The 17,959-nt window shown below is 40.9% G+C and overlaps 3 protein-coding genes across 3 annotated transcripts in view; 1 reads left to right on the top strand and 2 right to left on the bottom strand.

Annotated features, from left to right (window-relative positions):
- Positions 1-14,080, bottom strand: part of LOC311246845 (histone H1-like) — a gene marked incomplete at both ends in the record, with an annotated part of 30,894 nt that extends 16,814 nt beyond the window's left edge. The window contains one exon of the mRNA XM_084337089.1: positions 13,562-14,080. Coding sequence (XP_084193215.1) covers positions 13,562-14,080 — 519 coding nt within the window. The remainder of the gene's footprint in view (positions 1-13,561) is intronic.
- LOC311248891 (histone H2A-like) lies at positions 10,094-10,477 on the bottom strand (the record flags this gene model as incomplete). The annotated part of the gene is made up of 1 exon (XM_084338120.1): positions 10,094-10,477. One exon carries the CDS (start codon positions 10,475-10,477, stop codon positions 10,094-10,096), a length of 384 nt encoding a protein of 127 aa, XP_084194246.1.
- A 2,954-nt stretch (positions 14,081-17,034) lies between the features above and the next one.
- LOC311247032 (histone H2B-like) lies at positions 17,035-17,409 on the top strand (the record flags this gene model as incomplete). The annotated part of the gene is made up of 1 exon (XM_084337318.1): positions 17,035-17,409. One exon carries the CDS (start codon positions 17,035-17,037, stop codon positions 17,407-17,409), a length of 375 nt encoding a protein of 124 aa, XP_084193444.1.
- Positions 17,410-17,959: the final 550 nt, after the last annotated feature.

Here is a 17,959-nt window from a genome sequence, read left to right as displayed (position 1 = left end):
TGTGCAGGAGGAAGGGACAGTGGTGATGGCACATTGCACATGTATGGCTGGGTTGGGCGAGGTGTGTTCCCACGCTGCTGCACTGATGTTCACAGTTTTGGCTGCTGTTGACAAGAGAGAAGGACAGACATGCACCGAGAAGCCATGTGCATGGACCAAGCCAAGCACGAAAAAAGTTGAGTATGCTGAGTTGTCTAACATCTTTGCTAACCAAGAGCAAGGTGAAAAAGACTATTTGCAGCACATGAGACCATCTGCTGATGAGTTAAAGTTCTTCTGTGAACAGCTCCACCAAAGTGAGGACCAAGAGGCAAAGCCCAAGAAAAGTGCGATCCTGTCAGTCATCGAAGGCCATTCCCTCAGATACATGCCCAAGACTGTACAGTTGGATCTGCCAACACCTCTGTCAACACTGTATGCAAGCACCAGGCTTGAAATGGATTTGCCCGCACTGCTGGAGGAGGGTGCCATGATCTTTGATGAGCTGCATCTCACACCAGAGCAGGTAAGAAATGAGAATGGCTCGTTAAAACAAGAATGTCACAATCCCAATATATAAACATCACCAAATTCATTAAGAATAGCTTAATTCCTTTGTGATAATTACAGCTGTTTTGATAGTTGAATTCTTTTTTTAGTGTTTGTTAGTTGAGGAGAAGACCCGGCAACAGAGAAAGTCGAGGATGTGGTTTGATCAGAGAGCAGGAAGAGTTACTGCATCGTCGTTCCATGAGGCAGCCAGGACAAAGAAATCTCTATCTTTGATTAAGAGAGTTTGTTATCCTCGCTCCTCTCAGTTTTCGACTGAAGCGACCAGGTATATATATATATATATATATAATTTTAAGCAATATGAAATCATGCCTTTTTTTCACTACTTTATCATGAATAAATAAAATTGAGAACTGGATTGAGAAACTATATATTAGGTGGGGAAAACAAAATGTTAACATTCTAATTACAGTATGTTTGGGATAATGTAAAGAGAGCCATACCCTGTTGGTGTTTATTTTGCAATAATGAACATCTCTTCGAATGATTCAGTTTATTACACTTACTTATGAAAACAATAATTAAATAATTAAACACAAGGCTTAATGATGAAAAATTTATAAATAAATACATTTCACCACAGTCAGGTGTTCTCAGGTTAGAACCTCACTGTTTTGTTTAGGTCCTAGTCTGGAGTTGTTCTCAAATGTTCAAAATAACATGGCTCACTTTTGCATTATCTTCATCAGATGGGGTCTAGAAAACGAGGACACTGCCAGAGAGTCGTACCTGATGACGATGCACGATCGCCATGCAGACCTCACCGTTGCAGCATCTGGGCTTATCATCAATCCAGAGCTGCCATGGATGGGTGCATCACCAGATGGCGTGGTGACCTGTGCTTGCCATGAGCCTGGCATGTTAGAGATTAAGTGTCCTTTCAGTGCAAAAGGCCGCACTCTAAATGAATGTGCCAAAGACTCACGGTTCTGCTTGACTGTCACTGAGGAAGGTTTGATGAGCCTAAAGCTAGATCACAGTTACATGTATCAAGTGCAGGCCCAAATGCGTGTAGCAGAGGTAACATACTGTGATTTTGTGGTGTGGACACCTCAAGAACTTTTTATACAGCGTATCCCGTTTGATGGCAAATTTTTTGATAATGGGTATTTGAAGGTGGTTGACTTCATTAGAACAGGGATACTACCAGAGCTGTTGGGTAAATGGTTTACTGTGCCACGCCTCTCAGCCACTGCAACCTCTGAGGAGACAGTAATGGGATGTTACTGTGGTAAACCTACTGGTGACACAGACAACCTCCTCTCTTGCACATCTGAGCAATGTAAGCGAAAACACTTCCACAAGTCTTGTCTGAAGCTGAGCAGGGTACCAAAGACTTGGAAATGTTTAGAGTGCAAGAAGCAAACAAACAAGAAATAAGCTCCACAGATAATAACATAGGCCCTTCGGGTATCTGCAGGTTTCAACAAGTTAATTGAGTCGATACCACAGAGTCGGGTTCACCCTAGAATGGCTGATATTCCATACATTATTCCATATACAGCCATAGAAAAATCGATGTAACGTGTTATTTAATTCTAATTCATCTAGTTAATTGATTGATTGATTAAACATGTACATTGGTCGTGTAGTGTATCTTGTAGACCAGGCCCATTGCAAGTTGCTGTACTTTGTCGTCTACTCTAAGCCATCCTAGGTTGTCAAAATGGGCAGGGGTGAGGTGGGTTCTAGGAGTAAGGTCAAATAAATTCTGAAAGAAACTATTCTGTCTTTTGGTCATGTATTTGTGTAATGTGTACACATTCATCTGACATCACTGAATCATATATATTCAAATACCGTAGATCAGTGGTCACCAACCTTTTTAAGCCCAAGATCACTTTTTTTTTGGTGAAGGCAAGATCTACCTATTAAAGCGTTGAGAGAAAAAGACAGCCAAGATTGTACTTTAAACTAAATTACTTTTATTTGCCTGTTTGCTAAGTGCAGTCAGTAATAGATCCATTTCACATGGTAAGCAACTACTGCCTGTCTATTCTGTGGGCACCACAGATGGGCAAATATTACAAAGAGCACAGCAAACTGTTACCATCTTGTCAATGGAGGTAGGTTGTCCTTGAGCGGCTGTTTGGCAGAGCGACAGTGGGATGGTGGTCTGAAGGATGGTATATTTGTTCCTGACCAGGCCAATGACTCTTTCCACATGGATCCTAACGGCAGCAAGTCCCCTTGTTGCTTCTAGTTCCAGGGGGTGCAGTTGCTGCTTGCCTCTGGTGAATGCTGGGATTTTCAACTGTGCACAATACAGGCCTACCGTATCTTTGACATTGAAGCCTCTATCTGCAAGAATGACATCTCCTGGTGATATTTTCTCAAGATAACCACAGTTTTCTGTGATGTGCTTGTCGCTTGTGCGTCCACCCCAGCCATTTGACACAAAGGATATAACACCTTGCGGTGTTATTGAAATCAAGAATTTTACAGTGTTGTGATGCTTGTACTGAGAGTATGTTTGTGCACGAGCTCTCAAGTTTTTTGGCTTCTCTATGAATATTTCAAAACAGTCAATGATAGAGGTGCAGTTTTTAAAATTATCCCTGAAACACATGGGCAGACTGACCTGAATTTGTTCTTTTGATGGCCAAAAGATAAGTGGTGACATTCTAACATACATTACATCTAATGTACTATTAAATATTCTGCCAACACTTGTCTTAGACATACGAAATAAATAGACAAAAAAATATAGAGGTAAATTAAGCCTCATTCTCATCAGTGTTAACAGAAAGCTATGAAAGGGAGTCAGTCTTGGACTAGGTTTCAGAAATCCTGACAGGAAAGTAAAGACAACCATTAATTTAGCATAGCTTGGAAGGCCTGTGAGTTCCAGTACCATGTCATCATTTCCTTTAAAGGCCTCTTCATTCAAAGACAGCTCATCAACGTTGTCTTTTAGACGATGAACCTCTGCCCTAAGTCGTGCACACTCATTTGTCAATGCCTTGACTGTAGCTTGGCAGGCTGCATTCGAGCATGGTCCCACGATGCCTGGGCTATGAATGGCTTGAGAGTAATTGTGCTCATCCTTCATGCATTCTGCCCGTACTTGCATGGTGTTGTCATGCTCAGTGTCATCGCTGGTGCTGGAGGGGGCCACAGTCTCATGGTCATCACTGCTAGGGGCCATTGTCTCAGTCCTTTTCCGTTTCATCTGCTGGGTATGCTCAAACCTACTGTTGGCATAGATGGTTTTCTGCCTTTGTCCAGCTGAAGTGTGTGCAAACAGGCTTGGTACATAATCAGGACTCATGGGGTTCTCACTTTTTCTGCCTAAGCAGACAGAGAGACAAGAATGGTAGACTATTAAATGTGTGCATAGTGCATACCATCAAAATATTGACCATCTTTTTCTCAGAATTTGTTCTCTCTTATTCACATATATACTGCAGTATATTGTACTGTATATTTAATTAAGTGCAGAGGTAAGTAAGAGTAGCTTTACAACTGGGTTTAATAACAGTTTCCTTTTTGACAAGTAGCTAGGTATGTGATTAGTGTAATAAATCTAACCACTACACAGTCTGAATCGATCTCAAATTAGCATTATGTGTTTGGATGACACTGCTAACGTTAATTATGTTTAAATGTTTCAAGTGTTTCCCTGAGCTAAAAGATTAAAATAATAATTAACGTTAGATACGTTGAGGGCAAAACAAACGTAAATTTACCGGATACGAAGTGTTGACTGCACAATCTAGAATTAGATGTTGGCTGCCAGTGGTCCCTTCTGATTGAAGCCAACCATTTATTGCGCCGATCTAACTCCTTTGGGATGGAATACAATTGTAGTTCGGGGTTTCTCTGACGACTGTTGTTACAGCCAACTGCACAACATATCCCGGGCATATTGTATGAAGTTGTATGAACTTTAGTTGTGTTTCGCGCAACTTCTCTTCTCTAGTTGTGGCGCGCAGGAGTACCTCTCTCCTCATTCACCTGTCGGACACAATACAGGACACAAAGATGGCCGCGCTAAATCACTGTGACGTCATATGGCCCAGATGAATAGATATCTATGGTTATCTCTGCACTGACTCAGTTTAACCCTTTCACTTCCACACTACAGAAGGTTAACCCTTTACTACCACACTACAGAAGGTTAACCTTTCACTGCCACACTACAGAAGGTTAACCCTTTACTATCACACTACCGACGGTTACCGTCGGTAATAATAATAATAATAATAATAATAATAATAATAATAATAATAATAATAATAATAATAATAATAATAATAATAATAATAATAATAATAATAATAATAATAATAATAATAATAATAATAATAATAATAATAATAATAATAATAATAATAATAATAATAATAATAATAATAATAATAATAATAATAATAATAATAATAATAATAATAATAATGATAAACTTTATTTGTATAGCACCTTTCATACAGAAACTGCAGCTCAAAGTGCTTCACAACAGAAAAAAGACAGGCATAAAATGAGCACATAAAGTGCAGACATATAAAATCACAGTTTTTTACATTAGGATCTAATATCCCAACAGGTCACCTTGTTTATGGTTTGATTCAGTTTTAAATAGACAATAATAAAAAGAGTAAGATAAAATAGACAGAGTAAAATAGTGTAGTGCAATACAATTGTAGAATAGAATAGATAAAAAAAATAAAATTATAATACAGTGCAATAATAGAATAGTAGAATAGAATAGATAGTACAATTATGCAATAGAATGGACAGAGTAAAATAGTGCTACAGTACAATCAACAGCAGGGTGTATTAGAAGGCTATGGTGAAGAGGTACGTTTTTAGCTTATTTTTGAAAATATTAAGAGATCTAGCTTCCCTAATGTCCATAGGTAGTGTGTTCCATAACTTTGGTGCATAGTTTGCAAAGGCGGTAGTGCGATAGTAAAGGATTAACCTTCTGTAGTGTGGCAGTGAAAGGGTTAACCATCTGTATTCATCATTTATTATAATAGGCCGCATGGATCTCACAGTAGCTTCTGTGCAAACAGCTGTTGGCAGTCGTTTTTCAAGTCAAAATAGTGACCACATAATATTATTAATGTTAGTTTGATTCAGAAATCATTATGATCTCTGAGCGGATCTCGGCCTGTCTGTCCGACATCTCCGCCTGGATGACGACCAACCACCTCAAACTGAACCTAAGCAAAACAGAATTGCTCCACCTGCCGGCCAAATCCTCCCCCCTGACCGACCTCTCCATCACAGTCGAGAATGCAGCTGTGACCGCGTCCCCGACCGCCAAGAACCTTGGTGTTGTCCTCGACGACCAGTTGAACTTCTCTGCTCACATCGCAGCGACAACCAGAACCTGCAGATTCCTCCTGAGCAACGTCAGAAGGATACGCCCATTCCTGACAAAAGAAGCCACCCAACTCCTCGTCCAATCAACAGTCATCTCCCGCCTCGACTACTGCAACGCACTGCTAGCTGGCCTCCCGGCCACTGCCACCAAGCCTCTTCAACTCATTCAAAACGCAGCAGCCCGCCTGATCTCAAACCTACCGAAGTCGGCCCATGTCACCCCACTTCTTAGGGACCTGCACTGGCTCCCCATTGCTGCACGTATCCGCTTCAAGGCCCTCGACCTAGCATACCGTGCGGCAAAGGGAACCGCTCCCGCCTACCTCCGGTCAATGGTCTCTAACTACACACCCTCAAGACCCCTACGCTCTGCATCTTCTGGCCGCCTCAGATCTACTCCTATCCAAGCTCCCGGAGGGTCATCAAAGAGAAGCCGCCTATTCTCAGTCCTTGCCCCACAATGGTGGAATGAACTACCCATCCCAGTTAGGACAGCCGAATCCCGTCCAATCTTTCGCCGTCGACTAAAGACTCACTTCTTCAACCATTATCTGAAATGATAAAAAAAAAAAAAAAAAAAAAAAAAATCCTGACTAACCTGTCATGCACTTGTCCTAATAAACTAACCTACACTGTAACACGCAACACTTTGATGAACATTGTTACTCAGCTGATAGAGTTATACCCTTCTTGCTGTCTTGTCGCACAGAACTTGTAAGTCGCTTTGGATAAAAGCGTCAGCTAAATGACTAAATGTAAATGTAAATGTAAATGTAAATGTAAGGGAGCCCAGTGTGGGTCCTCCTGACCCCTACCTTGGGAAAGCCTGCTCTTGAGTTTTTGTTGCTGTAGTTCTACATCATAAGCACTAGAGGGCAGAACAGTACTGTTTTCATTGACAGGCATGGTGATCAAATATACTAGTGCCAGTTTAATAATGCAAAGAAAACCATATAAACCTTTTTTGACACCATGTCTTGAGGTCAGATATGTTATTTTGTTCAGTTTGTGCGTGAGCATGCACATGTTTCTGTCTGAGTGAGTGAGTGAGTGAGTGAGTGAGTGAGTGAGTGAGTGAGTGAGTGAGTGAGTGAGTGAGTGAGTGAGTGAGTGAGTGAGTGAGTGAGTGAGTGAGTGAGTGAGTGAGTGTGTGTGTGTGTGTGTGTGTGTGTGTGTGTGTGTGTGTGTGTGTGTGTGTGTGTTTGTGTGTTTGTTTCTGTCTGAGTGATGGGGGCAATTTGTCATGATTTTGGGGCTATACAAATACATTTGATTTGACTTGATTTGATTTAGGTTAGATTCACATGTATTGTCATTGTACACCACAAGTACAGTACAACAGAGTGAAGTTGGAATCTAACCAGAGGGCAAGGTAAAAGTGCATTAACAATATACAGTGTAAGAAGTGATTAAATGGAATATAAGATGATCTGAATCACTGAGTTATGTGAGTTATTGTAGTTGGTTGATTAGTTGGTTAATCGGTCAGTCGGTAGGTCAGTCAATTGGCTTGTCAGTTGGTCGGTTGGTGGCTTGTTTGGTTAGTTGGCTTGTCAGTTGGTTGGTGGCTTGGTTGGTTAGTTGGCTTGTCAGTTGGTTGGTGGCTTGGTTGGTTAGTTGGCTTGTCTAGTCAGTTAAATAATAGTTAAAAGTTAATAGTGCCTATACCTGATTGCCTATACTCCAGGATCTGTTATCCATACCGTTCAAACTCCTGCATTTCACTGTCTACAACTGCCTTACACACCTACCTCAAACTATATTCTGCATACCGCTATACGTCTGTATGATAGCATGTGCAATAATATATATAATGTGTACTATATCCCCCCCACCCCACCAGCGAACCTCCTCCAATGTACAGTTTTTTCATCAAATGTATACTCTCTTTTTTAGACTATTTTTGTACTGTATGCAAATCTGGTATGTCATAAATGTATAAATATAGCAGTACTGTCTATCTGTATGTCATATGTTATGATTAATTGAAAATGGGGGACCCTGATGTAAACAAGACGAACGTCTTTCTCTGGTCTGCATCCCCTTAACAATTGTGTGTATTGAGCTGTACTGTATTGTACACATTCCGTTGCATCTGTTAATAAAGTTTTCAATCAATCAATCCCTTACCTACTCTTCTAGTTATACCACTGGTCAGTATGACTTATACCTGTAACACTGATGTACATACATCTGATATACTCCAGTTTAATCACTTTGTCCTTTCATATTGCACTTTACTGTTATATTTGTACTGTTTAGACGTCAACTTATTTTCTTTGTATAACGACAATGGATTTAAACCTATTGAGGAAATGTATAACCATGTCTATTATGATGAGTTAAATGCACGGTCCTCTCCACATAGAGTAATTCTGTTTTAGTTTCGACCTGGGATGAAATGACTGAACTAATATTATGACTGGCAAATCACCTGGTAGAAGCAAAACTCTTCTCGACATAAATATTATATATGGAATTCCAAAAAAATATATACAAAAACTAAAGCTAGTTTCAATATCAATCTTGATCTAGAAAAGCAGCTTTTAACAGGCAGCATTGCTGCATTATTTTGAATAACTGATTAAGTCCATAACTCCATTGCTGTCTTGTATACTGTTAGAATTGCATAGCTGTAGTTTGGACAATAATAATGGAGAAAGTAAAACACATGATCATAGTATTAATTATGATATATACTGTACCTCATAATTGGGCTAACTTCTAAGTCAGTTAAATTATAGTGAAATGCACACTCATTTAGCTGGGGTACCACCTGGAACCCTCTCAAAGACCCCTGACTGTCTTTTTTAAAGATTAAAATGTATTGTCATCATACAGGGCAAGTACAGTACAACAAAAATAACTTGAGTGCAAATACAAAAGTAAAGTGCAATATACAATGTATAAGTGATTAAACTGGAGTACATGTATAAATGAGTACTAGTGCTAATCAGACATAATACAATTTTGGTTTCAATATCAATATTATATCTAGAAAAGCAGGTTGTAACAGGAAGCATCACTGCATTATTTTTTTAATGACTGTGATTTAGTCCAGAACTCCATTGCTGTCTTGTAGTTCTGTTAGAATTTAGAAAGTGAGTCATTATTATACATGAAGTACTTCATATTGGGAAAACTTCTAGTCAGTTAAATAATAGTTAAAAGTTAATAGTGCCTATACCTGATTGCCTATACTCTAGGATCTCTTATCCATACTGTTCAAACTCCTGCATTTCACTGTCTACAACTGCCTTACACACCTACCTCAAACTATATTCTGCATATACGTCTGTATGATAGCATGTGCAATAATGCTGCATATATATATATATAATGTGTACTATATCCCCCCACCCCACCTCCTCCAATGTACAGTTTTTTCGTCAAATGTATAGTCTCTTTTTTAGACTATTTTTGTACTGTATGTAAATCTGGTATGTCATAAATGTAGCAGTACTGTCTATCTGTATGTCATTATGTTATGATGAATTGAAAATGGGGGACCCTGATGTAAAAAAGACGAAAGTCTTTCTCTGGTCTGCATCCCCTTTACAATTGTGTGTATTGAGCTGTGCTGTACAGTGTACTGTATTGTGCCCATGCTGCTGCATCTGTTAATAAAGTTTTCAATCAATCAATCCCTTACCTATACTCTTCTAGTTATACCACTGGTCAGAATGACTTATACCTGTAACACTGATGTACAATACATACATCTGATATACTCCAGTTGAATCACTTTGTCCTTTCATATTGCACTTTACTGTTATATTTGTACCGTTTAGACGCCAAATAATTTTCTTTGTATAACGACAATGGATTTAAACCTATTGAGGAAATGTATAACAATGTATATTATGGTGAGTTAAATGCACTGTCCTCTCCACATAGTCACTGTTTTAGTTTCGACCTGGGATGAACTGACTGAACTAATATTATGACTGTCAAATCACCTACTGATTAGTCTTATTCTGAAGTTATTCTACCGTCTCCTAAAGAATAATTATTTGGAGAAAAGTTTAGCTTCTACAATAATTACCTTGTTTGACTCCATAAACTCCTATAGTAAAGAGTGAGCGGCAATATTTTCATGTAAGAGTACAAATTACAGTATAGGATGCAGCCAAGAGTAATTGCTTTCTCGGTAATATGTGGGTGGCTCTGAAAAGAGCCGTTGTGGGGTTTGTCGAGGAGGCTAAATAATTTACTTCTTGGCAGCCTTCTCGGTCTTCTTTGGGAGCAGGACAGCCTGGATGTTGGGCAGCACACCACCCTGCGCGATGGTCACTCCTCCCAGCAGTTTGTTGAGCTCCTCGTCGTTACGCACGGCCAGCTGCAGATGACGGGGGATGATACGACTCTTCTTGTTGTCACGGGCAGCGTTTCCAGCCAACTCCAAGATCTCAGCGGTCAGATATTCCAGCACAGCGGCCAGATAAACCGGGGCACCGGCTCCAACACGATGAGCATAGTTGCCTTTACGCAGCAGTCTGTGGACACGACCCACGGGGAACTGAAGCCCGGCACGAGAGGAGCGAGTCTTGGACTTAGCCTTCACCTTCCCTCCTGTTTTACCTCTTCCACTCATGATTCAGTTTATTCTAGAGATGAACACAGAATAATGTGGTTAACACGCCGAAGAGCCGTCTTTATATCCTCACTAAGGTTCGTGCTTATTGGTCAAATATGGCTCCGTGCATCATCACCCAATCAGAGAAGGACTGACAGAGATAATAGGGGTTGGTTTACATTGTTGGCGAACTTTTCATACCATCTCCACCAATGATACACGCAAATGTAGGCGGTGAAAGGGAATTATAATAACAACGTGGATATTGTTATATCAGCGTATAAGGCGCGCCCCACAGAGCCGACAATATAGAACCATGTCACTATACTATGAATAATAACCCCATAGACACGCTTATTGGAATGTCTTATAACCTCTAACATAATACCAGGCCTGTTATGCCTTTATAGCAGATCTTTTTCGACATATTCTCATTATTGGATCTGCCTGTTGGACAAACAGTTAATATATAACCTCTTCTTGAAAATGCAATATTGCCGTTTGTCAAAATACAATTTGGTTGTGTAACTTACGTTGTTACCTCGGACATAAGTAAGACGATAAACACGTAATGCATAACATTTGACCGTGTCCACTAATGGGTACAGTGCTGGTTATAAGTAAATGTTTGATTGATTCATTGAAAACTTTATTAACAGATTGCCGAATGGGTACAGTACAGCTCAATACATACAATTGTTAAGGGGATGCAGACAAGAGAAAGACTTTCGTCAGGGTCCCCCATGTTCTATTCATCATAACATATGACATACAGATAGACAGTACTGCTACATCTATACATTTATGACATACCAGATTTGCAAATACAGTACTGTTTGTGATACAAAGAGTCCAGCAAAGAGTATATACATTTGACGTAGAAACTGTACATTGGAGGAGGTGGGGTGGGGTCGGACTGTACATTGGAGGTGGGTGGGGGACACTGTACAACTGTACAAAGCAAAACTGTACATTGGAATATTGACAAAACCATACTTGGTCATTTAATGTACATTGGAGGGGGTTGGGTTAGGACATTTACAGGGGCCAGTTTCGAATTGCAGTCTCCCGTAGGTGTTCTTTGAGAGTGCTTTTGAAAGTGGGTAGTGATTCACAGGGTGTTTAATGTATTGTCTGTCTGCAGTGTCAAGTGATTATTAATTTGAACTGAAAAAAACAATGTGGGTAGTAAGTGAATGAATGAATGGATGAAAACTTTATTTAACATATTGCAGAATGGGTACACTACAGTACGGCTCAATACACACAATTGTTAAGGGGATGCAGACCAGAGAAAGACGTTTGTCTTGTTTACATCAGGGTCCCCCATTTTCAATTCATATTGACATTTATGACATCCTCAACATACATGACATTTATGGCATACATGTATTTAGTACTGATACATTTGTGACATATACGGTATTCAAATATACAGTACTGTTACCCATATATCCTGACAGAGTATATACATATGATGGGGAGGGGACTGTACATTAGGAGGGGGTGGGTGGGAGAGAAATATACATACGGTGGTGAGGAGACCATACATTTGGAGGGGGTGGGTGGGTGGGAGAGAAATATACATATGGCGGGGAGAGAATAGGCGGTGGGGAGGAGACTGTCTATTTAGGAGGGGGTGGGGGGTTTGGACATTTACGGTGGCCAGTTTCGAATTGCAGCCTCCCGTAGGTGCTCTTTAAGAGCGGTTTTGAATGTGGGTATTCACATTCCTTTACAGCTGTGGGTAGGGCGTTCCACATTGATGTGGCATAATTGCGAAACATGTTTAGTCCCTTGTTTGAGCCGAATCTGGGTTTAACATGATTTGTTGAGCTTCGTCTGGTGTTGTGGTCGTGGTATTCACTGACCTTTGGGAAGTATTTTGACATGTACATGGGTACCTTAGTTGTATAGTGTATCTTGTAGACCAGGCCCATTGCAAGTTGCTGTACTCTGTCGTCTACTCTAAGCCATCCTAGGTTGTCAAAGTGGGCAGGGGTGAGGTGGGTTCTAGGGGTAAGTTATACTGGACAGCGGTATAAATAGTAAGGGTATATATATAGATTACAGCATGCACGAACATAAATTGACCATAATGACAGCAATTTGTGTATTTACACAATTTTTGGGCCTTTGTTAAGCTCCTCGTCGTTACGCACGGGCAAAAGGTCGTGTTTTGTAGCCGTGCCTGCTTCATATAAATCGTGGGGGTCCATAAAATAGCCTTTTGTGTGAGACAATGTTCCACTTGTTTGGTTGTGTAACTTATGTTGTTGTCTCGCTACGTCGGGCATAAGTGTAAGAGTATAAACACAATGCATAACATTTGACTGTGTCCACTATGGGTACACTTGTACAGTGCTGGTTAGAAGTCAATGTTTATTGTATTGTCTGTCTGCAGTGTTTTTGTCCCTGTTTTGAAGGCTTAACGATATAATATACAATGATAATGGCATGTCATAGCGGTCAAGTGATGATTAATCTGAATACAAAAAATATGGGTAGCAAGTCATACTGGACAGCAATATAAATACTAAGGGTTATATATATATATATATACAGATTACAGCATGCACGAACATAAATGGATCATAATGACAGCTATTTGTGTATTTCCGCAATTTCTTTCAATAGTGTCATAGTGGTCATTTACCCACGTACATAAATGCACCATAATTATAGCAATTTATGTATTTCCACAATAAAGGGCTCAACTCAACTTGTGGTATCTGCGTTAGTAGGACCCACTAATCAAACCAGACTTTTATTAGAACCTATATCTGATCTATATTAGCTTTTTTTGTGGTATATTCTCGATATTTGGCTTTGTTGCCGTGTTAGAAGTAACTCGTGGAAATCAACCATCCCAAAAGTAATACTAAGTTATATACCTCGATAAGCCCCCTTCACTTCCACACACTAGAGTACAATAATTGCTTTTCATGGAAGTGGTGGGTGGCTCTTAAAAGAGCCTTTTGTTGAATGAAAGACAACGTTCTGTTCAAACGCTCATCTCTTTTTGGGAGCTGCTCTCTTAGCTGCTTTTGGCTTGGCAGCCTTCTTAGCTGGGGCCTTCTTGGGCGCAGCGGGCTTTGTCACCTTCTTGGGACTCTTGGCTGCTACCTTCTTGGGACTCTTGGCTGCTACCTTCTTGGGACTCTTGGCTGCTACCTTCTTGACTTTCTTGGGAGACTTCTTGGCGGCAGCAGGCTTCTTCGCTGCTGCCTTCGTGGGCTTTTTGGCCACGACAGGTGTCTTGGCTGCTGGCTTCTTGGCTTTCGGAGCGGCTTTCTTTGCAGGCTTTTTGGCTTTAACCTCAGCCTTGTTGATCTTGAAAGAGCCGGAGGCTCCGGTACCCTTGACCTGGACCAGGGTTCCTTTTGTCACCAGACTCTTGACAGCGGTCTTAACGCAGGCCTTGTTCTTGTCCACGTCATAGCCACCGGCAGCCAGAGCCTTCTTTACGGCAGCCAGAGACACACCGCTCCTCTCTTTAGAAGCAGATACTGCCTCGACGACCAGGTCACTGACGCTGGGACCTGCCTTCTTGGGTTTGGGAGCTGCCTTCTTCTTAGCGGCCTTAGCCGGAGCAGCGGGAGCTGGAGCGACTTCTGCCATCTTCTCTCGTTCTGTCTCAGATTCAACACAACTAGAATTAATTATGATATTGAAGCTCAGTCAGAGGGCTTGTCTTAAACACTACATGAGAGCCATGTAGACTCAACCCACCCTGTCCACCTCTGTGCTGCCAAAATGCTCTGCCGCTTGTGTTTTCTCCTCGCCAAAAAAGAGCTCAAATACACAACTATGAATATTGCAGGAATTTAACGCCAAATGGGTCAGCAAGCAGAAATATGTGCCATCAGAATTAAACCATTTGGAGACCCCTGCTGTGTTTGTGGACGCTTCAAACCACCAATTTGCGCCTTCACCATGGTGCGCAGCTATACCTTTCTCTGTTATTTATGTCTCACAATTCTTTACATTGCATTATAATCCGACATAATCTCGTTTTCCAGCGAGCCGAGCTACCTGACTAGAGACTGGGAGCAAGAATAGTAATCAAGGGTGACGCGTTTTGTTTTAAATGGATGCTTTTCCGGTGTTGGTAAACACACTGTTGCTGGTGGCCTGTAGCGTGGGTCACCTCGACTTCGTATGAGGGATGATCACCACCTTAGATCAGTGGAAGGTTTCACGTGGCTAGGCCTGCCGCGATAAGCAATAAATCGATTAATTGCCGCGATAATTAAAATTAATGCAATGATTTTGACGGGCGCGATTAATTGCTATTTGCGCGTTTGTTTTAATGAGGCGGAACCAGTACCCCTCGTCAGTCACTCCGTGTGGGGGGCCGCTGGCCTTACTACAGAGCACAGCACGGGAGCTCCGTGGGGCACTAGCAACGCCACATATAGCTTAACTACATTTCTCAATAGTGTTGCTCCTTTTAACCAAATAGCGTTCTTTGTAGTGTAACGTTAGCTATTTTTAGACCCAAGTAGTTACTCGCTACTGCCCGGAGAAACTGGACTGCTAAATAAAGATTAAAGATCTAGTGTTGATGCTCATTCAATGCCAACAACATTAGCTAAATAGCTAACAAACTAAATACAACGTATAGCATAGCTACAACACAGAATAACGTTAATACAATTACATGCATCATTGTTTACAATGAACGGGTGGGACTAGTCAAAGGACTGGACACGGGGACAAGTTAAACATGAATTAATTTATTATAACAGGTAATCGAGTTGCGCTCCCGTGCCTACGCACCACAGGGCTATTCTATTCTATACGGCTTTGACGCTTCCTCCTCATCGTTGATTGCCTGTAGTAGCTGCATCTAACGTTAGTAGCTAACGTTAAAACTAACCTAAAGTTAGTTGCTCACCAACAATCTCAACATTTGTTTTATCATTAGCTCAAAAACACAGACCGGACGAGACAAGTTGGCCGCTCATAGATGCTGCTAGGATAATAACAACAATACTTCCGCTCCGGTCGGTGGGCTTCAAAATAAAAGTCTAAAACACCGGAAAAGACTGAGCGGTGGGCTTCAAAATAAAAGTTTGGGGAAATAAATTTCTCAAAAAAAAATTCTCTAACCGGTCGCAATAATATCGCTTATCGCGATATTTTCGGGGGCAATTAATCGCCCAGCAAAATGTGTTATCGTGGCAGGCCTACACGTGGCCTATATTAATTACAACTAACATTTCATTAATGTTGCAAAACATTTCATAACTCACACAAGAAACGTAGCTACATTTTCCTTTTGGGGGGGACTAGTTTGCTGTGTACTTTAGACTGCTGCATGCTTGTTGACAATACATGCTTTTTGGGCATTGCTGATCTGCTGTGTTTTCTGATTTAAATCTGCTACACTGAACACTTAGCACAATAAATAATAACTGCATTGGTCTATTTTAATTAGATTTCAATAGTTTAAATAGACATAGTAGATTCATAATGAATCATCATATCACCAAACATAAACGCACCATATCAACATGTTCTGCATTTCCACAAAAGAGGCCTTGCACGGAATGTTTGTGTAGTAAAGGCAATGGAATGGTTGCTATGTATAAATTATATGTATAAATGATCATATCAACACATAGTGTTGTGTCTTATTACTGAATGTTATAAAGAAGTCACAACGGAACAGTAATATCATGCTTTTCAGCAGTGTTTTACCGACTACCACTGCACACAAATTAGGCATTTTCTTTTGAAAGTGGTTACCAACGGTTACAGGCAGCCATGCTGGAAGAAACAGAACAACACAAACATTACAGTTTGTGTTTAGCCTATAGGTCAGATATACAGGCCTCTATTGTTAGGGCTCAACTCATTGTGAAGTAAAGGATATTAGAATGTGGTACAGTAGGCTGCCAGCTACATTGTTGATACACTCAGAAGAAATAGCTGAAGGAATGAAACATACTATGTTGTCAGAGTCATACTTGTATTATTATCTTGTACCACAGTGAGGTACCGATACATGTAGCTCATGGTGAGACCATGCCGGTCTGTGTCATCTGTTTATGATCAGTAATAACCCAAACAAGAGGAAACCTGCTCATGGAGACGACTCAGCACCATCAGAAAACATCTCTCACCTTATAAATGTATACTGGCATTTCCATGATTAAAAGTTTTGCCAAATACATGTAAAAAGGATTATGCAACTGTATGTACAGACAGATGTGTATGAAGGTGTGTGTGTGTGTGTATATATATTGTAAGTCAAAGCAGTGACAGATGTCACCAAGAGAGCTATCAAGGTGCACAAAATCATTGTCTTGGAAAAATGCAGTTTCATGTCGATTATTGCTTGGCTTAATATCAAGTGTGTCTATGGAGTTTTGCTAAGAGAATATATAGTTGGGTTATTATGGTTTTGCGCGCAAATAGTTTCCTGTGCGCGGGAAATGTGCGACAAAGCCTCTCAACCAATCGTATACAAGAAGCCACGCAGCTGTATTTGCACAATTTGACCTATAAAGAGGCAGCAGTGCGCTTCTGTTTTCACATTCGTTGCTGTTTAGTCCCGACTGATCATCATGCCTGAGCCAGCCAAGCCAGCGCCCAAGAAGGGCTCCAAGAAAGCCGTCACCAAGACAACCGCCAAGGGAGGCAAGAAGCGCAGAAAGTCCAGGAAGGAGAGTTATGCCATTTATATTTACAAGGTGCTGAAGCAGGTCCATCCTGACACAGGCGTTTCCTCCAAGGCCATGGGGATCATGAACTCCTTCGTTAACGACATCTTTGAGCGCATCGCCGGAGAAGCCTCTAAACTGGCTCTCTACAACAAGCGTAGGACCATCACCTCCAGGGAGATTCAGACCGCCGTCCGCCTGCTGCTCCCCGGTGAACTGGCCAAGCACGCAGTGTCCGAGGGAACCAAGGCTGTGACCAAGTACACCAGCTCCAAGTAAACTTCCCTGTCCATCTAACCCGTATTCACCCAAAGGCTCTTTTCAGAGCCACCCACTTTGTTTTGAGAGAGTTATCCCAATGACCAGTCAAGGTCAGGTGACTAATTAATAAACATATCCATATGTATAAGTTGTTCTGTTTTTCCTGGACCATGTCTAGGATGCTGCCTGTCATAATGGGTTTCACCGCCAGATGGAGTAAGTGCTCTACTAGGTGGAACAAGAGCCTCTAATAGATTTTCAGATTGGAGAAGTTTGAATTCATAGATTTAACTGATTTTGGAAGGGAAATTGAGTTTGTTTGGTTAAAGGTCACGGTTGGGTTGAGGGTTAGAGTTAGAGCAGGGTTGAGGGTACTAGTTGGCTCCACATGCAGCTGTTTGCTATGGGCCTTTAATAGCATCTATAACTTCTGGTTACACACACTCTTGGAGAGTTAACAGTAACAACCAAAAGTTACAAAGAGTGACCATCGCACACAAAATAAATACATATATGTCAAACCTGATGTATGATAAACTGGTACATTTAGAATTAATAGTCTCATGTT

This window comes from Notolepis coatsorum, assembly GCF_963971535.1.
Source record: "Notolepis coatsorum genome assembly, chromosome: 2".
Lineage (NCBI taxonomy): Eukaryota > Metazoa > Chordata > Actinopteri > Aulopiformes > Paralepididae > Notolepis > Notolepis coatsorum.
The sequence above is the reverse complement of the archived record's forward strand: the minus strand, read 5'-3'. Positions and strand labels throughout refer to the sequence as shown.